Raw genomic sequence first — 16,344 nt, forward strand, 5'->3', positions numbered from 1 at the left:
CAGCTTCATTGCTAAAAGCATAGCAAATGTTAGCCGACGTCATTACATACGACTTCCTTAAAACTATCCAATCAGAGGCAGAGTAGGACGGGTCTTCCTATGGTGACGTGTTTTCCGCCGAGTTCGCAGGACTCATGAACGCAAGCCCAGCGTTCCCGAGGCTCGTTCACAGCATGTTTCTCAAATGGGCTCGATACAGGTGTTGGTGGCCTCAAAAACAAAAAAAACAAATTGAATTAAAAGTTTATATTGATTAGATTGGTCTCTGATGCTGAATGATGCCCAGAAAAAAATTGTTTTCCTTTTCTAGCCCTATCTATCATAATCCACAAACCATGGGAAATAAGGGTCTTGGGCCGCATGCCGTCACGTGACTTGCAATACCGAGCTTTGGCCACTACGTCAAATGGCTTCATGCGCCGGTGAGCAACTTTCATTGAAATGAATAGGCAGCCATTTTCAATGCCGTCTCCAGTTTATATTATACCTCCATGGTATTGCTTTAAGACTTGGTTTTGACATATTGTTTTATAGTAGTAGTTTTATGCAGTATGGTAACAGCATTAGCCTGAAAAAAAATCCACAGATAAAAAGTGTTAGACAACCTCATGATCAAAAAAAGACTATTAACTTAATTCAGTGTGAATAAACCTGAAACTGTTTTTATCGTGTGTGTGTGTGTGTGTGTGTGTGTGTGTGTGTGTGTGTGTGTGTATGCTTGCCACAGCGGTTTGGGCAGCATGCCCTGTAGGATGGTAATTTTTATTTTGCATCAATGTTCAAACCAAGCCTATACCCTTCAAGTGAAGCTCCACAGCTGTCACAACCTTGCACACATTTACATTTTAGGAGCAGAAGCAGCAGACGTAGATTAGCTGTAACATTATACATACAAAGCAAAACTAAATTCAATGAGCATGATGAGACATGGATACTAAATTCAAAACAAACTAAAGAGGAGACAAACATTAACATGACTAGTTAAACTGTGTTTATTTGTGGTCAAGCAGTTTGATTCCCCTGAAGCTCAGCTATGATGGCATCAGGCACAAAGTCAGTGCCCACAGGGCAGAGCAGTATGCTGACAGATGGTCTCTGGCATGCTGTGTATAGACCCAATACAGTTATTATGGCATCGATGTACATCCACAGATTAGATGACAGAAGATTAAAACTGTTCATTAAACTGCATTCAGTCCATGACATTTCCAGTTCATGACAAATATGTAAAAAAAATAAAAAATAAGATAAGTGTAAAACAAATAAAAAGCAATACATCTTTTGATTAAATTATGAAGAATTAATACTGAAATCACTGAATTCTGTGATATTTATGCTCCCATAAATGGTAAGGTTGTAAGTATATAGTGTGCATAAAGTGCGTGAGCATATAATTGGCATAGTGGATGAAACATCATAGAGCTCTCCATATCCTACTACACTCTGCTGTTCTACTAAAACATTTGGAGTGAAAAGATTAAAAGCATATTAATAATCATGATATAAAATGACATGCTTCCAGCAAACATACCTCTTCGCCTTCTATGGCATTACTGAAACACTTACTGACATTTCCTCTAAATCAGGGCAACAAATACATCAATATGTTTAGTTTAAAGATTAAATAGGTTAGGTTGTTACTGGTAACAGGTTATCAAAGTGTCCTTGTTGCTCTGACTCTTAGTCACACCCATCGTACCAGACCGTTCAATTCATCCCGACTGGCTGGACTCTATTATAATTTATATACATAATTTATTTATATATTTGTATTCTGATTTGTGTTACTTTGTTAGAGTAATATTTTCGGTTGTGTGTGTCTGTTAGTCTGCTTGTTAGTTAGTTTGTTAGTAAGCATGATTACACAAAATCTACCACATGTAACTTGAACAGAATACTTCTAAATAATTCTAAATCGGACAAAATGGGCAAAGCTCAGTTTGAACTGACACAATCAATTTGCAGATAATGCCATGATGATAGTTTTAAAAAGGTGCTAGCATGGAAGACAGAGAGAGGTTCAGGTAGTAAAGACATAGGTGGTACAGGAACATGGCCAGTCCAGAAACAGCTGTTAAACCCTCCTCCGTACATACTGTAGGTATGGTCCAGATCTGACAGGACTGGACTGGTACCAGTAACATGGTAGTAACCCCACATCCATGATTTATGGATGTGGACAGGCATAACTGATGAATGAGAAGTCCCCTCCCAGAGTGTGGGAGCTGATTGCTATCCTCTCCAGGGGTGTTCAGTAATACAGACAGTATGGGAGCTGGTTCCTGTCTCCAGGGGTATTCAGTAATACAGACAGTATGGGAGCTGGTTCCTGTCTCCAGGGGTGTTCAGTAACACAGTCGGGCCCTATCTGCAGTAGCACTCTAGCTGCCAGTGGTACCAAGAGGTTGAAATGAGTTGTTGTTGTTGGGTAGACTGAGCTCAGACATGTTAAAGTAAGTTGGCCAGGCACCACCAGAAATACACACCGGGCCACTGCTTCCCTAGGAGACTGTAGTGAGAGAAGAGAGATTACATGCTTGTCAATGAATGAGCACATTCTCACACACATTCAACAAGAGGGAGGGACTGGAGACAGAGTTTGATGAATGAGAGGGTTGACAGCAAAGACAGAAAGAGACCGAGAACAAGACAGACAAGGACAGGAGCATACAGTGAGTGACAGACATGCTGACAAAAAAACAGCTAAAAAACAGATAGCTAACTTTACAACGTTGATTCCTGTAGCTATTTTGATTTTGATGCTATTAGTTCAACTTCTGTTTCTCGGGCAGGAACGGAGACGAACTCGCATTAGCAGCAAAGCAGCTAGAGGAATGATCTTAACATTAGCTAACTGCTTTAGCTACTGCTAGCTACCGTCTTCTTCACTTCTCCTTCGGTAAAACATGACACCGTTGTGTTGTGGTATTGTGGAGGGCTTAGGCAGAAGCAGGAAGAGAAACCACTTTTGCCCCATATAAGTAAAATAATGGTCTCATAAGCATTTTTTCGATTGTAAAATTGTGTTCACTTGTTTTAGTTTGCAAACATATGCAATTTTCTTAGAATATCTACTGGCTACATGATAACATAGCTGCAGGGGTGCGCGAGTGATTTGGGCAGAATGAACAGGTGAAATGAAAGCTCTCGAAGAGATCTTTCTAATGCTATTGGTCAGCTTTGTATGTAGTTTTAATGTGAAAGATACATCTTGAATGCAGTCAAGACAAATTATTTTGCCTCTTAACTTTTGTCAAACCCCCTGGTTCCAGTCAATTGGATTATAGGCTATAGGCTACTTTCGTTTACAATAACGTTACCTTATGAACACAAATAGCTTAACCTATAGGCCTACATAAAAACAATAGCCTAAAACCATGTTTATTTACAATGTATTTTCTTTCATTGATAGCATGCCAATAGTTAGGGTGAGGAAAACGACGCGCGGTCTCTTTAGCCCTGAGACCATCAGGCAGGCAGCTCAGGAGGTCGTTGAAGGCTATATATATTATTATGATATTATGTCTAATAATACATTCGTTGAAAGTACACAGGCGGATCTACTATACGGAATTGGACCGAGGAGTGTTCTCATATGGAACTAGGCTGCACACGCCCGCCCGCGACGAGCTGAATTGTAGTCAGCTTTCCCCGCTGCGCGCAGGACGCGTGCGTGCCCCGCTGATCCGAGCGAGAACGCAGGCGGAATGTCGCTCCCCGTCTGAAACGGCCTTGACTCCTGGAATCCCAAGGTCTTTCATATTGAAATTCTCTTGATGGTCTGGGGAGTTGCGAGACGTGTTAAGGGAGTGCATCAGTCGTGATCCTTGACAGTAGGCTACCAGCCTGCGCTGCGCTCAGCACAAAGTTGGATGAATGGATGGACTTATTGGAATCCTGGAAAATGTTGATTGCGCTCTAAAATCATGAAAGCATAAATGTAAAAATGCAGCAACAGAAGTAGTCTAGATGAGATGGTGGTTTAAATGAATGGCAACACGTAGCCTAGAGGAAAACATAAATTGAGACTGGTTATAATGCTGATAATCTACAGTAGGGCCTACCTCTGGCTGAGTTCATGGTTACAACCATTCATCTCTTACACATGGGCCTATACAATACTTGCACAATCTACTTTGGACGTTAAATCCATCTATCAATCAAACTAGCGAATTCAATGGCCGGTCATGGCAAAGCACCCGCTAACGCAGGCTACCCCCCTCCCCACGATCCAGGGCTAGGAAACCGGTTCATCCAGTTTATTTGAATATAAAAGAATTTGGGGGGGGGGGGTGTTACAATAGTCTAGTCCAGGTTCGCTGGCGAGTGACGAGCTAGTCAGATGGCGCATGCATGTGTGGACATTGTAGGCCGATTCTGTAAAACCTAAAGAATAAAAGTAGGCTACGTTCAACATTTATTGGAGTGGTCCAGTTGGATAGGCTAGTCTAATCTAAATAAATTGAGGACCTGTATTTTCAGTGTTTGCTGGTAGCGAATGCCACAGACAGACAGGAAATCTTTTCGTTTCATTGTTTGTGCTCTGTATGCACAAGATAGTTAATGTTCGGATAAAATTGGCAGTAGGGCGGGAAAAAACCCTATCAAAGGCCAAGATTAGAAGGGATTTGAAGATGTAATTGGTCATTTTAAATGGGCCTACTTTATCTTTTGATGCCTATTTGAACGGACTGCATCGATCAATGCAATGACTCTCCATGTTTTTCAGTTTTACCCTTTTCATCAATAAAACATCATTTTTACATTCATGTCTCAACCATTATTATCGAATTATCTAGTTGATATATGAATAAAACAATAAGCCGTTGTAATGGCTATGGGCTACTAGTTGTAGCTATACACAAGTTGATGCGCTCTGCTCTTACGCACGGTTGAGGCGGCAGCTCAAATACACTTCGCACATATCCTCTGCTATAGCCTCTCACAGACAGCTAGGTGCACTTCATGCATTGGTAGACAGTTCTGTTCTTGCTGCAGCTTGTCTTCACCATGCAGGTGAAGACAAACAGCCGGTGGCTGTTTGGACGCCAGAGCGCGCAGCTCTTCAGCCAACTGGAGATGTCGCGTCTGGGGAGGCTCTGCGTCTCTCCACCAGTCCCCAGCGAGTCCAAGCTCCCCCAATGAATAATACTTATTTATAATAGCCTACGTAGCGCGAAACGGTGCATATAATAGGCTGTAGCCAGCGCGAAACTGCGCATTCCCTATAGCCGTTCATGGAACGACTGGCGGCCGGTATAAATAAATAAAAACATACACGATATTTTCTTATTTGAATGATCTTGAATATATATATATTCAAGATCATTCAAATAACAAAATATTGTGTATATTGTGCATGTGAAGGCACTCACTGTCAAACCTGCCGCTATCTATGCACAAGATAGTTAATGTCCGGATATGATTGGCAATGAGTGATCTTTACTCATGGCGACTATGTCAATTTTGTATGGATCCACAAGTCGATCAAGCTTATTTTTTCTTTGTATCGTGCTGAAGCCATATAGCCTACTGCGCTCAGACTTGGCTACATTAGCTGGTGCCCAGTCTTCAAATTTACTTCCGGGGTTTACGAGTAGCCTACCAGTTGAATGCGTTCCAGAAACAAAACGCAAAACCCCCACGTTCACCATATCTTTACTTACAAATATATTTACAATACTGTTATTTTGCGCATTTGACCTAACAGCCACCACGTCTTGACCCGACGTCAGTTACCGAGATAGATAGGCTACTGTAGGCCTAGATATAGGTGTTCGTAATAATTAAATTACATCCAGATGGAGAAAACATGTGTTTGAGAATAAGGTAATAATAACAATTAAACGTTACTTGTATAGCACCTTTCATACAGATAAATTCAGCTCAAAGTGCTTTACAACAGAGCATTTAAATTAAAGAATGTGAAACTTAATGATGCTTCATTCGTAGACTATAGGAGAAAAACAGAGCCCAGCCTGCTAAATCTACTCAAAGACACCACCTGGCGGTGGTGCATCACTAAAACGAAATAACACCCGTCTGAAATCCCACGAGTTTTCCAACGGGATTTCCCTGCCAAATACTGCGACGTGAAATGCTGCAGCATGTGACATTTCTAACTTCCCACATCTGTAGACCCTTTTGCTTAGGTAAGTGAAGTTTCATGTTTATCTGACACTTGTAAATATGAGCGCCTCTCCTAAATAGGCCGACACCTATTTATTCTGACGGCGAAGTGAATGGAGGGTGAAAGGACTGTTGTCTGGCATGAGCAAGCATGCGACAACAGGACTGAAAAGGGCTACTGAGACGCATGACATGGCAGGCGGGAGGTCGACGATCCACTAGCCGTGTATGCCGCGTCGGAGGCAACACAGGCTACTTGGACAAATTGCAAAGCTACAGGAGAGACCCACCACCTACGAGGGAAAGGTCTGGTGGAGCTGGACAACCGTCCTGCTAACTCTTCTTTGAACTGGAATGGTGAGTTCACCGGTCATAATAAAACTGGTTTCAGACTAGGTTAAATACAGAGTTGTGATTCACCCAGTTGATAGCCTATATCAAAATCAAAATAATCGGGTTAAGGATGGATGATGGGACTTTCCTGCACTGCTATCATGAAGGGCCCTCTTTGTCTAGTTCGAGAGAGGGGATTTCCCTTGGAGCCCACTACGGTAGGCTTGAGTAGGGTCGTAGAAGAGACCCCTACCTTGGAAGTTCAGCAGTTTTTGTTTTTATTAATTTTTGGTGTTTTTTTTATTGTGCATTTTTGATGCATACTTGTTTGTTCACAGCCTGTTTTTTCAGCGAAGAGGAAAATTATATGATTGAAGTGGTATAGTCTATGCAAGACATAAAAATTGTTTGTTTGTTTTTTTACATTAATGGGTTACTCAACCCCATAAAGAGAAGGAAGATCTTAGTAAAGTTAAAAAAGGATAAAATTCAGGTAGCATACCTACAAGAAACTCATCTTACTGAGTTAGAGCATGCCAAACTGAATAAATTAAGCTTCAAGTATGTCTACTCATCATCTTACAAATCAGGACATAGGAGGGGGGTAGCGATTCTGTTGACAAGTGCAGTGACTTATGAACATCCATCAGAGTTTAGAGACAAAGAAGGCAGTTATGTGATGATAACAGGGAAAATAGAAGGAACCTTAGTGAGTCGCTTGAATGTATATGCTCCCCCAGCTTGTGATTGGACCTTTTATAGGCAAATATTTGATTTAATGGCAACAAAAGCTCAGGGAATTCTAATTTGTGTGTGTGTGGGGGGGGGGGATTTCAATGTACGTTTAAATCCAAGATTGAATGCCTCTAGCGGCAATTCGGAGCCAAAACCCATGAGTAGGAAGATGAGAGTGCTAATGAAGGAAATGGGAATCGTAGATGTCTGGAAAGAATTATATCCGACCAGTCGGGATTATACTCACTACTCCTCCCTCCATACGCTATACTCCAGGATAGATTACTTTTTTTATGTACAACAGGGACTGAGGGAGAGAGAATAGAATAAGCAAATGCTATATAGGACCGATTGCTCTTTCAGACCATAGCCCTATTTACATAGATGTGTGTCTTAACAGGAAGCCAAGGTCTACAATATGGAGGCTGAATTCGAGAATTTTGAATAATCCAGAGACCAGGGAGGGGTTGAAAATGGACGTTAGAACATATCTGGAGCATAACGATAATGCGGAGGTGACACCGACTGTGCTTTGGGATGCGCTTAAAACTATTATGAGGGGCAAAATTATTGCCACTACCTCTCGTTTAAAGAAACCTAGAAAGCAGAGGCTACATGACCTGGAGGTCAAATGTAAGCAATTACAAAGAGACCATAGCAGTAACCTGGATACCAGGATCAGGCAAGAGATGAAAGATATAAGGAATGAAATAGATGAAATAAGTACAGTACTCAAGAAATTCAGAAGAAACTGCTATTCGCAAAGCAACGTTACCATGAATCAGGCGGGAGGTCATTGAAGCTCCTGTCATATAGAATAAGAAAACAACAAGCGGATAATGCCATTTACAAAATTAGGAATCCCGAATCAGGAACAATCGAGTGTAGACTACAGAAAATTCAAGATAGTTTTGAAAAGTTCTATAAAACATTGTATTCCCAACCGCAAATTGATAACAACCTTCAGATTGAGTCATTCCTTGCATCTCTTAATTTACCCTCTGTCACAGATGATCAGAACAATTAATTGATAGCTGAAATAACAATGGAGGAACTACAATCTGCAATTTCGAAACTGAAAGCGAACAAATCCCCGGGCACGGACGGTTTCACCGCCGAATGGTATACAGCGTTGCGAGAACAGCTGGCTCCAACATTACTGAGGGCATGTAATTGGGTCCTACAGAAGCAGGAAATCCCAACCTCCTGGAGGGAGGCAATCATTTCTGTTATCCCAAAAGAAGGAAAGGATAAGATAGAGTGCAGTAATTTCCGCCCTATCAGTGTCCTGAATATTGACTATAAACTTTTTACATCCATATTGTCACGAAGAATAGATAAGATCCTACCTCAACATGTCCATTTAGATCAAACAGGTTTCATTAGACAAAGACAAACGCAGGACAATATAAGAAGGACCCTACACATTATTATACACATCACACAACAGGGATTAGAGTCAGCACGTATAAGCCTAGACGCAGAAAAGGCCTTTGATTCAGTCAGGTGGACCTTTTTATATAAGGTGCTATCTAAATTTGGCTTCCATGAATCTAGCATTATATGCTAAATTCAAGCATTTCAAGCATTATATGACAAGCAAAAATAATCCCTGGATCAATATAGCTTTGAAGATTTGGCAGAAAGTTATGAAATTGGCCAGCCTGGGAGACTCACTTAGACGGTTAAGGTGGTGTGCATATGATACTGACTTCCTTCCAGGGCCGGACTGGCCATGTGGCGTACCGGGCAAATGCCCGGTGGGCCGGACCTACTTGTGGGCCGATCTAAAAAAAAAAAGAGCTAACGAACGGCCCATAGAGCAGGGACAGCGGCCCATTGGTCCATTTTCTATACTGACACTGGGCTGGCCCAATCATATGTAGGCCCCACCCCTCCCTCTGTTAGTTTCAGGTGTCATTTGCGTGGGCCGTTAGAGAGCCAGCTGGCCTGTCCCCCCGTCAACAAATCGCGCAGCAGCACCCCCCCCCCCCCCGTCAAGAAATCGCGCAGCAGCATCCCCCCCCCCGTCAACAAATCGCGCAGCAGCACCCCCCCCCCCCCCCCCCGTCAACAAAACGAAACTGAAGGTGTTCCATCTCACCGCGTCGGCTCGGCTAGTGGCCTGACTGGGGCTACATTTCCCGGTAGGAAATATTCACCCAGTCCAGCCCTGGGTCCGGCCGATTGTGGTGGGCCGGTCTGGGCCAAAAATGCCAGGGCCGATTTTTTGTCCCAGTCCAGCCCTGCTTCCTTCCAAACAAAACTGATACTAGATTTAAGATGTGGATTGACAAGGGCCATTCAAATGATTCAACTTTTGCCCACAAGGGGTTGTTCAAGAGCTTTGAATCCTTACAGATGGAGCATGGCTTAGAATGCAGAGATTTCTTTAGGTATCTTCAGGTCCGACACTATTTCAATCAGAATTTCGGGGGAGCATTGGGGTTGGGAGGATCTGGTCTAATGGAAGTATTTGTATCAGCAAGTAGCTCAGGGACGTGCAATAAGGCTGTCTCCAAGCTGTATAATGGTTTGCTTCAGGCCAAGTCCAACAATACAGTATTAAGGAGAAGTGGGAGAGGGAGTGTAACTTCATTATTTCTGGGGAGGAATGAGATAAATTGTGTACATTACAATGGGAAACAACATGTTCAATCACCTGGAGAGAATTTAACTGGAAAAATCTCACAAGATTTTTTATTACACCCTTACAAAAATGTAATCAACGGCGTGGAATGGGTTGTTGGAGACTGTGGATCGAATGAAGCTCACCATTTTCATGTTTTCTGGGAATGCCCGATTCTAGTCCCATTTTGGCAGGAGATCCATACTAGGGTGGAAGTTATTTTTAATGTAAATATTCCTTTTAAGTTTGACACACTGTACATGGGCAACATTCAATTTCAGAGGTGGGACGGCACTGATAGAAAAATGATGCTGATGCTTTTGGTTGCAAGCAAGAAGGATATCACAAGAAAATGGTTAAAACCAGAGTGGATGAATGGATAGATATAATTCATGACATATATAAAATGGAAAAGTGGTCTTTCTGTCTTAGAATTCAGTTGGAAAAATTCTTCCAGATTTGGAAAAAATGGATTGCATATGTTAAACCTTTATGGTCTGATATTTGTTGACAAGTTAGATGTGATTTAAGTATGTTAAAGTCAATTGTAATTGGATAATGAGAGCTTCCCAAGTTCTTTTCTTTCCTTCGCTGTTTGTTTCTTTTTATATATATATATATATATATATATATATATATATATATATATTCTTTTTGATTTTTTGTTTTTGTTTCTAATTTTCTAAAAAACATTGTGTGGACAGAAGGAATATTGTCAGACTAACTAAAGATTGAGATAGGGATTTATTTCTGAGAAGTGAGAGTGCATATTGAATGTAACCTGTTGAAATGATCACAATAAAAACAAAGTTAAATAAAGAAAGAAACTTGGCTAAATGAAAATGGGTCAGCTGCCCTTATTGAAGCCTCTCCTCCCAACTATAGTTTCTTTCAGTCTACTAGAAGTGGAAAAAAGTGGAGGGACAGCCACCATAGTAGCTACGGATGCTATGAGCTGCAGGAGCATTTCCTTTGATGAATTTACCTCTTTTGAATATCATGCTCTAAGTTGAAAAGCTGTGTGACATGCACACACAGGCAGGAGTGAGTGAGTTACTATGGTTACGGAAACTCAAGTCAAAACTTTGCTAAGGGATATCTTCCGCCTGTTTGTTCTCGTCTTAATGGAGCAACAGTTTGATAACAACCTTCTCTCCTACTGGATGTTTTGTGATGTTATTTCTTATTTTCCTACCATCTAGGCGTCAAATAATGTTCAGTTCTGCGTTTGGACTGTGGTCCAGTTCTGCTTGGAAGCAATTTACCCACCATAGACCTACGTCCTCTTTGACAGAGAGCATGAGCAGAAAAAAGGCAGAGAGCAATCTGTTTCATCGTTTACACAATACTTGATTGGTTTATGAAAAGGTTTGCACTTCCCCTCTGCAACCGGTTTGGGCATTTTTATTCGGATTGAGGTGTTTATATGGAGCATTTTTATTCGGTTTGGGCTGTTAAACCTATTATAATCAGATTATTAGGCTCCATGTAAGCATGACTACTGAGTATACACCACCTAAGCAGTATCCAACCTTCTTAGCAGATTTTTCTGAACTCCTGTCCATTATCCACACCAACTATGATAAGATAGAGGGTTGACACCAAAGACATCACAGGTGATTTTAATCTGCATGTTGATAATGAGGGTGATTCGAAGGCCAGGAATTCTATCAACCTCTTGAATTCCATGGACTTTAATCAACATGTTACTGGACCTACTCACAACCGAGGTCTAACCCTTGACCTTGTGATTGGGGTTTTACAACTTGTATCTTTTAAGGGTTTTACGACTTGTATCTTTTATCGGTGACAGTCATTCAATTTTGGCGCAACATGAAAGGAGGTCATTTCTAGTTAATTCTATGTCTGAGGACACTTTAGCCATCGTTAACTGTTTCTTCAGTACTGCTCTGGTAAAACCCCTTCTGAGTTTCCTGATATCCAATAGTAAATAATTTTTAAAAATTTTTTTTTATAAACATTTAGAATTATTTTGTATCAGAAATCTTTACAGTCCCTGTGTGTTTTTGCCTTGAAAATAAGCAATATTTATTTTCCTAAAAACCAAAAAAGCTGAGCAAGCTGCCAAGCACACAATTAAAAGTCATGAAGACGATTCAGTCATGCAGGGTTGAAGCCGGGGATGGGTTTGAGCGGGACAGAGAGAGCAAGGGGTTCTATGGCTGAAGCATTTTGGAGTCTGGGGAAGAGGGGAGCCCTACGTTTCTATGAAGGCGGAGGGTGAGCGGGCTCATGGACAGGCGGCAGTTTGTGTAAACTGAAGTAGGAGGCCACTTGTTGAGGCAACTCAGCTAGTACGCACTGGGCAAGAGCCTCTCTGGTTGCCTGAAATGAGACGGACACAAGGCAGATACTGTAGACACAAGTCTAGGTGGTGGACACTGGGGTAGGGGGTTAGAATGTGGACTATGTATATCACCATTTTATTATGTATATATAATTCTTGATCACTTATGAAAACATCACTTAAAATACTGGTAAATAACCTATAAAGACTATGTAAGAGATAATGTATGGCCAGCTGGTCATCATCGAAAAATAAGACCGTGCGTTCGGAACATCGAGGCGAAATGACCGGCTGGCCATACATTATCCCACTTATACACGGCTACTTACCAACAAAAGGACAGGTTTGGAGTGTAGCACTATAAGCCATGTTAAAAGGTTATTTATGACCATATACAGCGGCCAATATCAAAGTTTCATCAAACGGTGCACTCTCGAGATATAGCCCGTCGCCGCTAACACACTCAATGGATCCATAGGTGCATAGACAAAATCCTTCAAAAACACCATAGACAGCATCTGATCGGTTTTATATATCAGTTAGCATAGAACTATTTTCACTCGCAATACATACGTTTGTAAACTCCCGCTCTGTGTCGCCTCACTGGTTCCACTGTCAGCCATAACTAGAAGAGCCACTTCCGGGTCACAGGTCTACTGTACACAACGAGAAGCCTGGGATTGCTTTGCAGTTGTTATTTCATTGATAGTGTTAGGTAGAGGTGTTTATTGATCAAAACAAATATGGGACGCGGATTAATCTAAACATATCTGCCTTTGTTGTGTTGAATTTGGTTGATTTTCTGTGAAAATCCTTTTAATCTGACCCTGTTAGCTATTTCTAAATTATGATGATTGATCTCTGAGTATGGCTGTCGGCTGGAGTTTTCTGTAACGGTGTCTTTCTTCCATAGACTTATGAGATAAAGATTACATTCTTAGGGCTGGTACATTCTGTGCTAAACAGCAATTGTTGTGGTTAGAGTTAGCTTATCTTGACCTTGCAAGGCCAGAAGCCACATGAGAGACCAGACCAGTCCAGACCAGTCTTATCGGAGAAGAGACGAGGGGGGGAGGGGGCACCCGAACCATACGAACTGTGCTCGAGCTCAGATGCTTGGATTTTGAGTTCAGACAGCATACAGAGAGGTCAACTGTACATTAGACTTTATGCCATCATCTTTTGTATGTCAAACCTTCTGGAATAAACAGCTTTTCCTTATCGCTCAAATCCCGTGTTGGAGAGATTCATTTGGGATACATCAGAAAAGGGACACTGGACTGTGTGGTATTGTGTGAGATTGGGGGCCGTCTTTTATTGTAATCAAAACACAACGCAGAGCTGAATAAGGACAATGATAAAAGACAACGAAAGTCAACAGTTGTCAATCAATGGATATAATATGATCAATAAAACATGATCGGAAACATACATTGTGGAGATTTTTTTGCAGAACATCAACAGACACTAGTTACCACTTAGTGAGTTTCCTGTCTTTGAAAACGAGAGTTTATGGTGCTTTTGACGGATTTTGTCTATGTAACTATGGATCCATTGAGTGTTAGCGGCAATGGGCTATATCTCGAGAGTGCACCATTTGACAAAACTTTGATATCGGCCGTTGTATATGATCATAAATAACAATAATAAGCATGGCTTATAATGCTAAATTCCGAACCTGTCCTTTACTCATACATACATAGAGACAAAATATTGATTAGAATATATTTGATGTTTATTTTCGGTTGGCTTCAGCTACGCTATCAACTACAAATGCTGCTGCTTGGCTCTGTATCAACATCGCAACATTAAATAGCTACGTTACTTGTTGTTTCCACTGAAAGTGAAATAAGCAATGTAGCAATGTCATCCATGGTAGTAGGCCTAGTAATGGCTTACACTTTTTTTTCACCAGCGAATTAGCTTAACGTTAGCTAGATAACATTAGCTAGATAACAACAGTGGAACGTTGTGTTTGCCCCTAGCAGCAGTCAGTATTGCTCTGTTGCCCCAGACGTCGGTCAGTTGTTGAGAAATAATTGACCGTAGAATGTGTCCATTGTCCAATCAGAATTTAGTATTTCAGAGAGCCGTGTCATAAAGAAAGATACAGTAGGCCTAATTCAGATCAATTGACCAAGAGCAGCAGTCATCTAAGCACGTACTGTAGTCTTCATGGGCACTTTCATGTGCGGGCATCCTTTGTGAAAATACACAAGATTAAGCCTAATCCTAGTATGTTCAATGGATAACATCCTCCATTGAAACATCATCATCTGAAAAGTTGCTTAATTTGCCTTGAAAAGTCCTCAAATCCAAGCCATGAGGCTCAAACGCATTGATATAAAGCAAAGCTGATGTACTGTCATCAGTACTTACGTTCTGAAACTGTCTAAAGGGAACGAACTGGACGATGTCCCTCAAGGCCGGCTCCCCTGTCGGAGACCTCAGACACCCGTCGTCCCCGTCCAGGAACTCCATGGCGCTGAAGTCGGCCCCACCCACTCCGATGATGATGATGGACATGGGAAGACGGGAAGCGTTCACGATGGCGCTGCGCGTCTGGTCCAGGTCTGTGATCACACCGTCCGTGATGATGAGGAGGACAAAGTATTGCTACGGGAGAAGAGGAAGAGTAGGAGGGAGAGTGAGGCACAGAGGAGGAGAAAAAAGAGAGGGAAGACAACAGAGGAGAAAAGAGAGAGGGAAGACAACAGTGAAGAAAAGAGAAAGGGGGAAGACAGAGGAGAAAAGAGAGAGGGGGAAGACAACAGAGGAGAAAAGAGAGAGGGGGAAGACAGGAGAAAAGAGAGAGGGGGAAGAAAACAGAGCAGAAAAGAGAGGGAGTGAAGACGACAGAGGGGAGAAGCAGAGGTGGGAGGAGAGAATGTAAAAGGGGACGAAGGGGGGAGGGAGAGAAAAGCACCTGTATTGCAAATCTACTGTAAGAGGAAGGGGTTCTAACAAGGAACAGAAAAGGCACAAAATAGTCGCTTTCTCACCAACGTACGTTTCCCCTCGAACTACGGACCTTTGGGGGTAAATCGCCGTGTTCACACCAAAGGGGCTGGGGTCTATGGGCGGGTTCGCAGGGGACTTTATACCCCCCAAAAAGCCCCTGCTTGCGAGGTAATAATCTTGCCAGGGGACAGTACTTTGTGGGTGGGGCAGAAACGCTGACAATTTCTGATTGGCTGAGTCTACTGGCAAAGTTTTATTTCAACGGAGCCATGTTTAAATTCACTGCGCAAAAAAGCTTCTGTGATTAGCGATCACATTGATTTTCCAACGGATTTTCTAAAACGGAATAACTCCCACACTCAAAACTGCATTCGTATTTCAATCTTGTTGTAACTAAGACATGTTGTACCTAAGACATCTGCTTGAAAAAAAATAAATGTTACCATTGACAGAAATTTGAGAATGAGTTATTTTCTCTCTCTTACAACTGCCTTGATATAGCAGGCTATAATCAGCAGGCAATTGTCTCCTCTGCGCGTGGGGGGGGATGTTACCCCGCTGTCTGAACGTGATCTACATGGGGAGTTCTAGGGAATATGGAGTTCTAGGGGATTTTTCCCCGGGGGAAAAGTACAGGGGGCATTCTAAGTCAGAAAGCACCTAATAAGAACTTTATGTGTTGTTTTCCCCCTTGGCAGTCTCCCCATCTGACTTCATTATGTTTTGTGGAAAAAGTAGAAAGCAAGAGTTTACTATATAGTACAACAGTTTAGCGAGGTTCTCTTCTGCTATGTCAGGGTTAGAGCTAGCTAGGGATAGCTAATACTCACAGAGGCAGTCTTCTGCTGGGCAGCCTGTAAGCCAAAACGAGCCACGTGGTTGATGATGGGAGAGAAATTGGTGGGACCATAGAGCTTCACCTGGGGCAGACACACTCTGTAGGCCTCTACCACCCCCTCAATCCCTATACAACACACACACACACATATATGTACTTGTTGGCTCTTACCAAGATTTTACAAAAATCCCATTACATTCTCTCCATCCCTTAGCTGACAGTATACTGTACCTGCACAGAATGGATTGCTGGGATTGAAGTTGATTGGAAATTCATGGGAAACCTGTAAAAAAATGATATTTCCTATTACCAAACTCCCACTATGAGCTCAGTACTTAAACCAGCAGTCAGCCAGTATCAGTCTAAGACAATGAAATAACAGGATCAATTCTGTATGTCATTTCTGCAGAA

The 16,344-nt window shown here is 41.9% G+C and overlaps 1 protein-coding gene across 1 annotated transcript in view; it reads right to left on the reverse strand.

Annotated features, from left to right (window-relative positions):
• Positions 1-1,005: 1,005 nt before the first annotated feature.
• Positions 1,006-16,344, reverse strand: part of LOC311325040 (copine-3-like) — a 45,630-nt gene continuing 30,291 nt past the window's right edge. Inside the window, exons 13-17 of the mRNA XM_084457685.1 lie at positions 16,165-16,216; positions 15,926-16,059; positions 14,514-14,750; positions 12,049-12,172; positions 1,006-2,509 (exon numbers count right to left, since the gene is read on the reverse strand). Coding sequence (XP_084313811.1) covers positions 12,053-12,172; positions 14,514-14,750; positions 15,926-16,059; positions 16,165-16,216 — 543 coding nt within the window. The 3' untranslated portion in view covers positions 1,006-2,509; positions 12,049-12,052. The remainder of the gene's footprint in view (positions 2,510-12,048; positions 12,173-14,513; positions 14,751-15,925; positions 16,060-16,164; positions 16,217-16,344) is intronic.

The sequence above is a fragment of the Borostomias antarcticus genome, assembly GCF_949987555.1.
Source record: "Borostomias antarcticus genome assembly, chromosome: 2".
NCBI lineage: Eukaryota > Metazoa > Chordata > Actinopteri > Stomiiformes > Stomiidae > Borostomias > Borostomias antarcticus.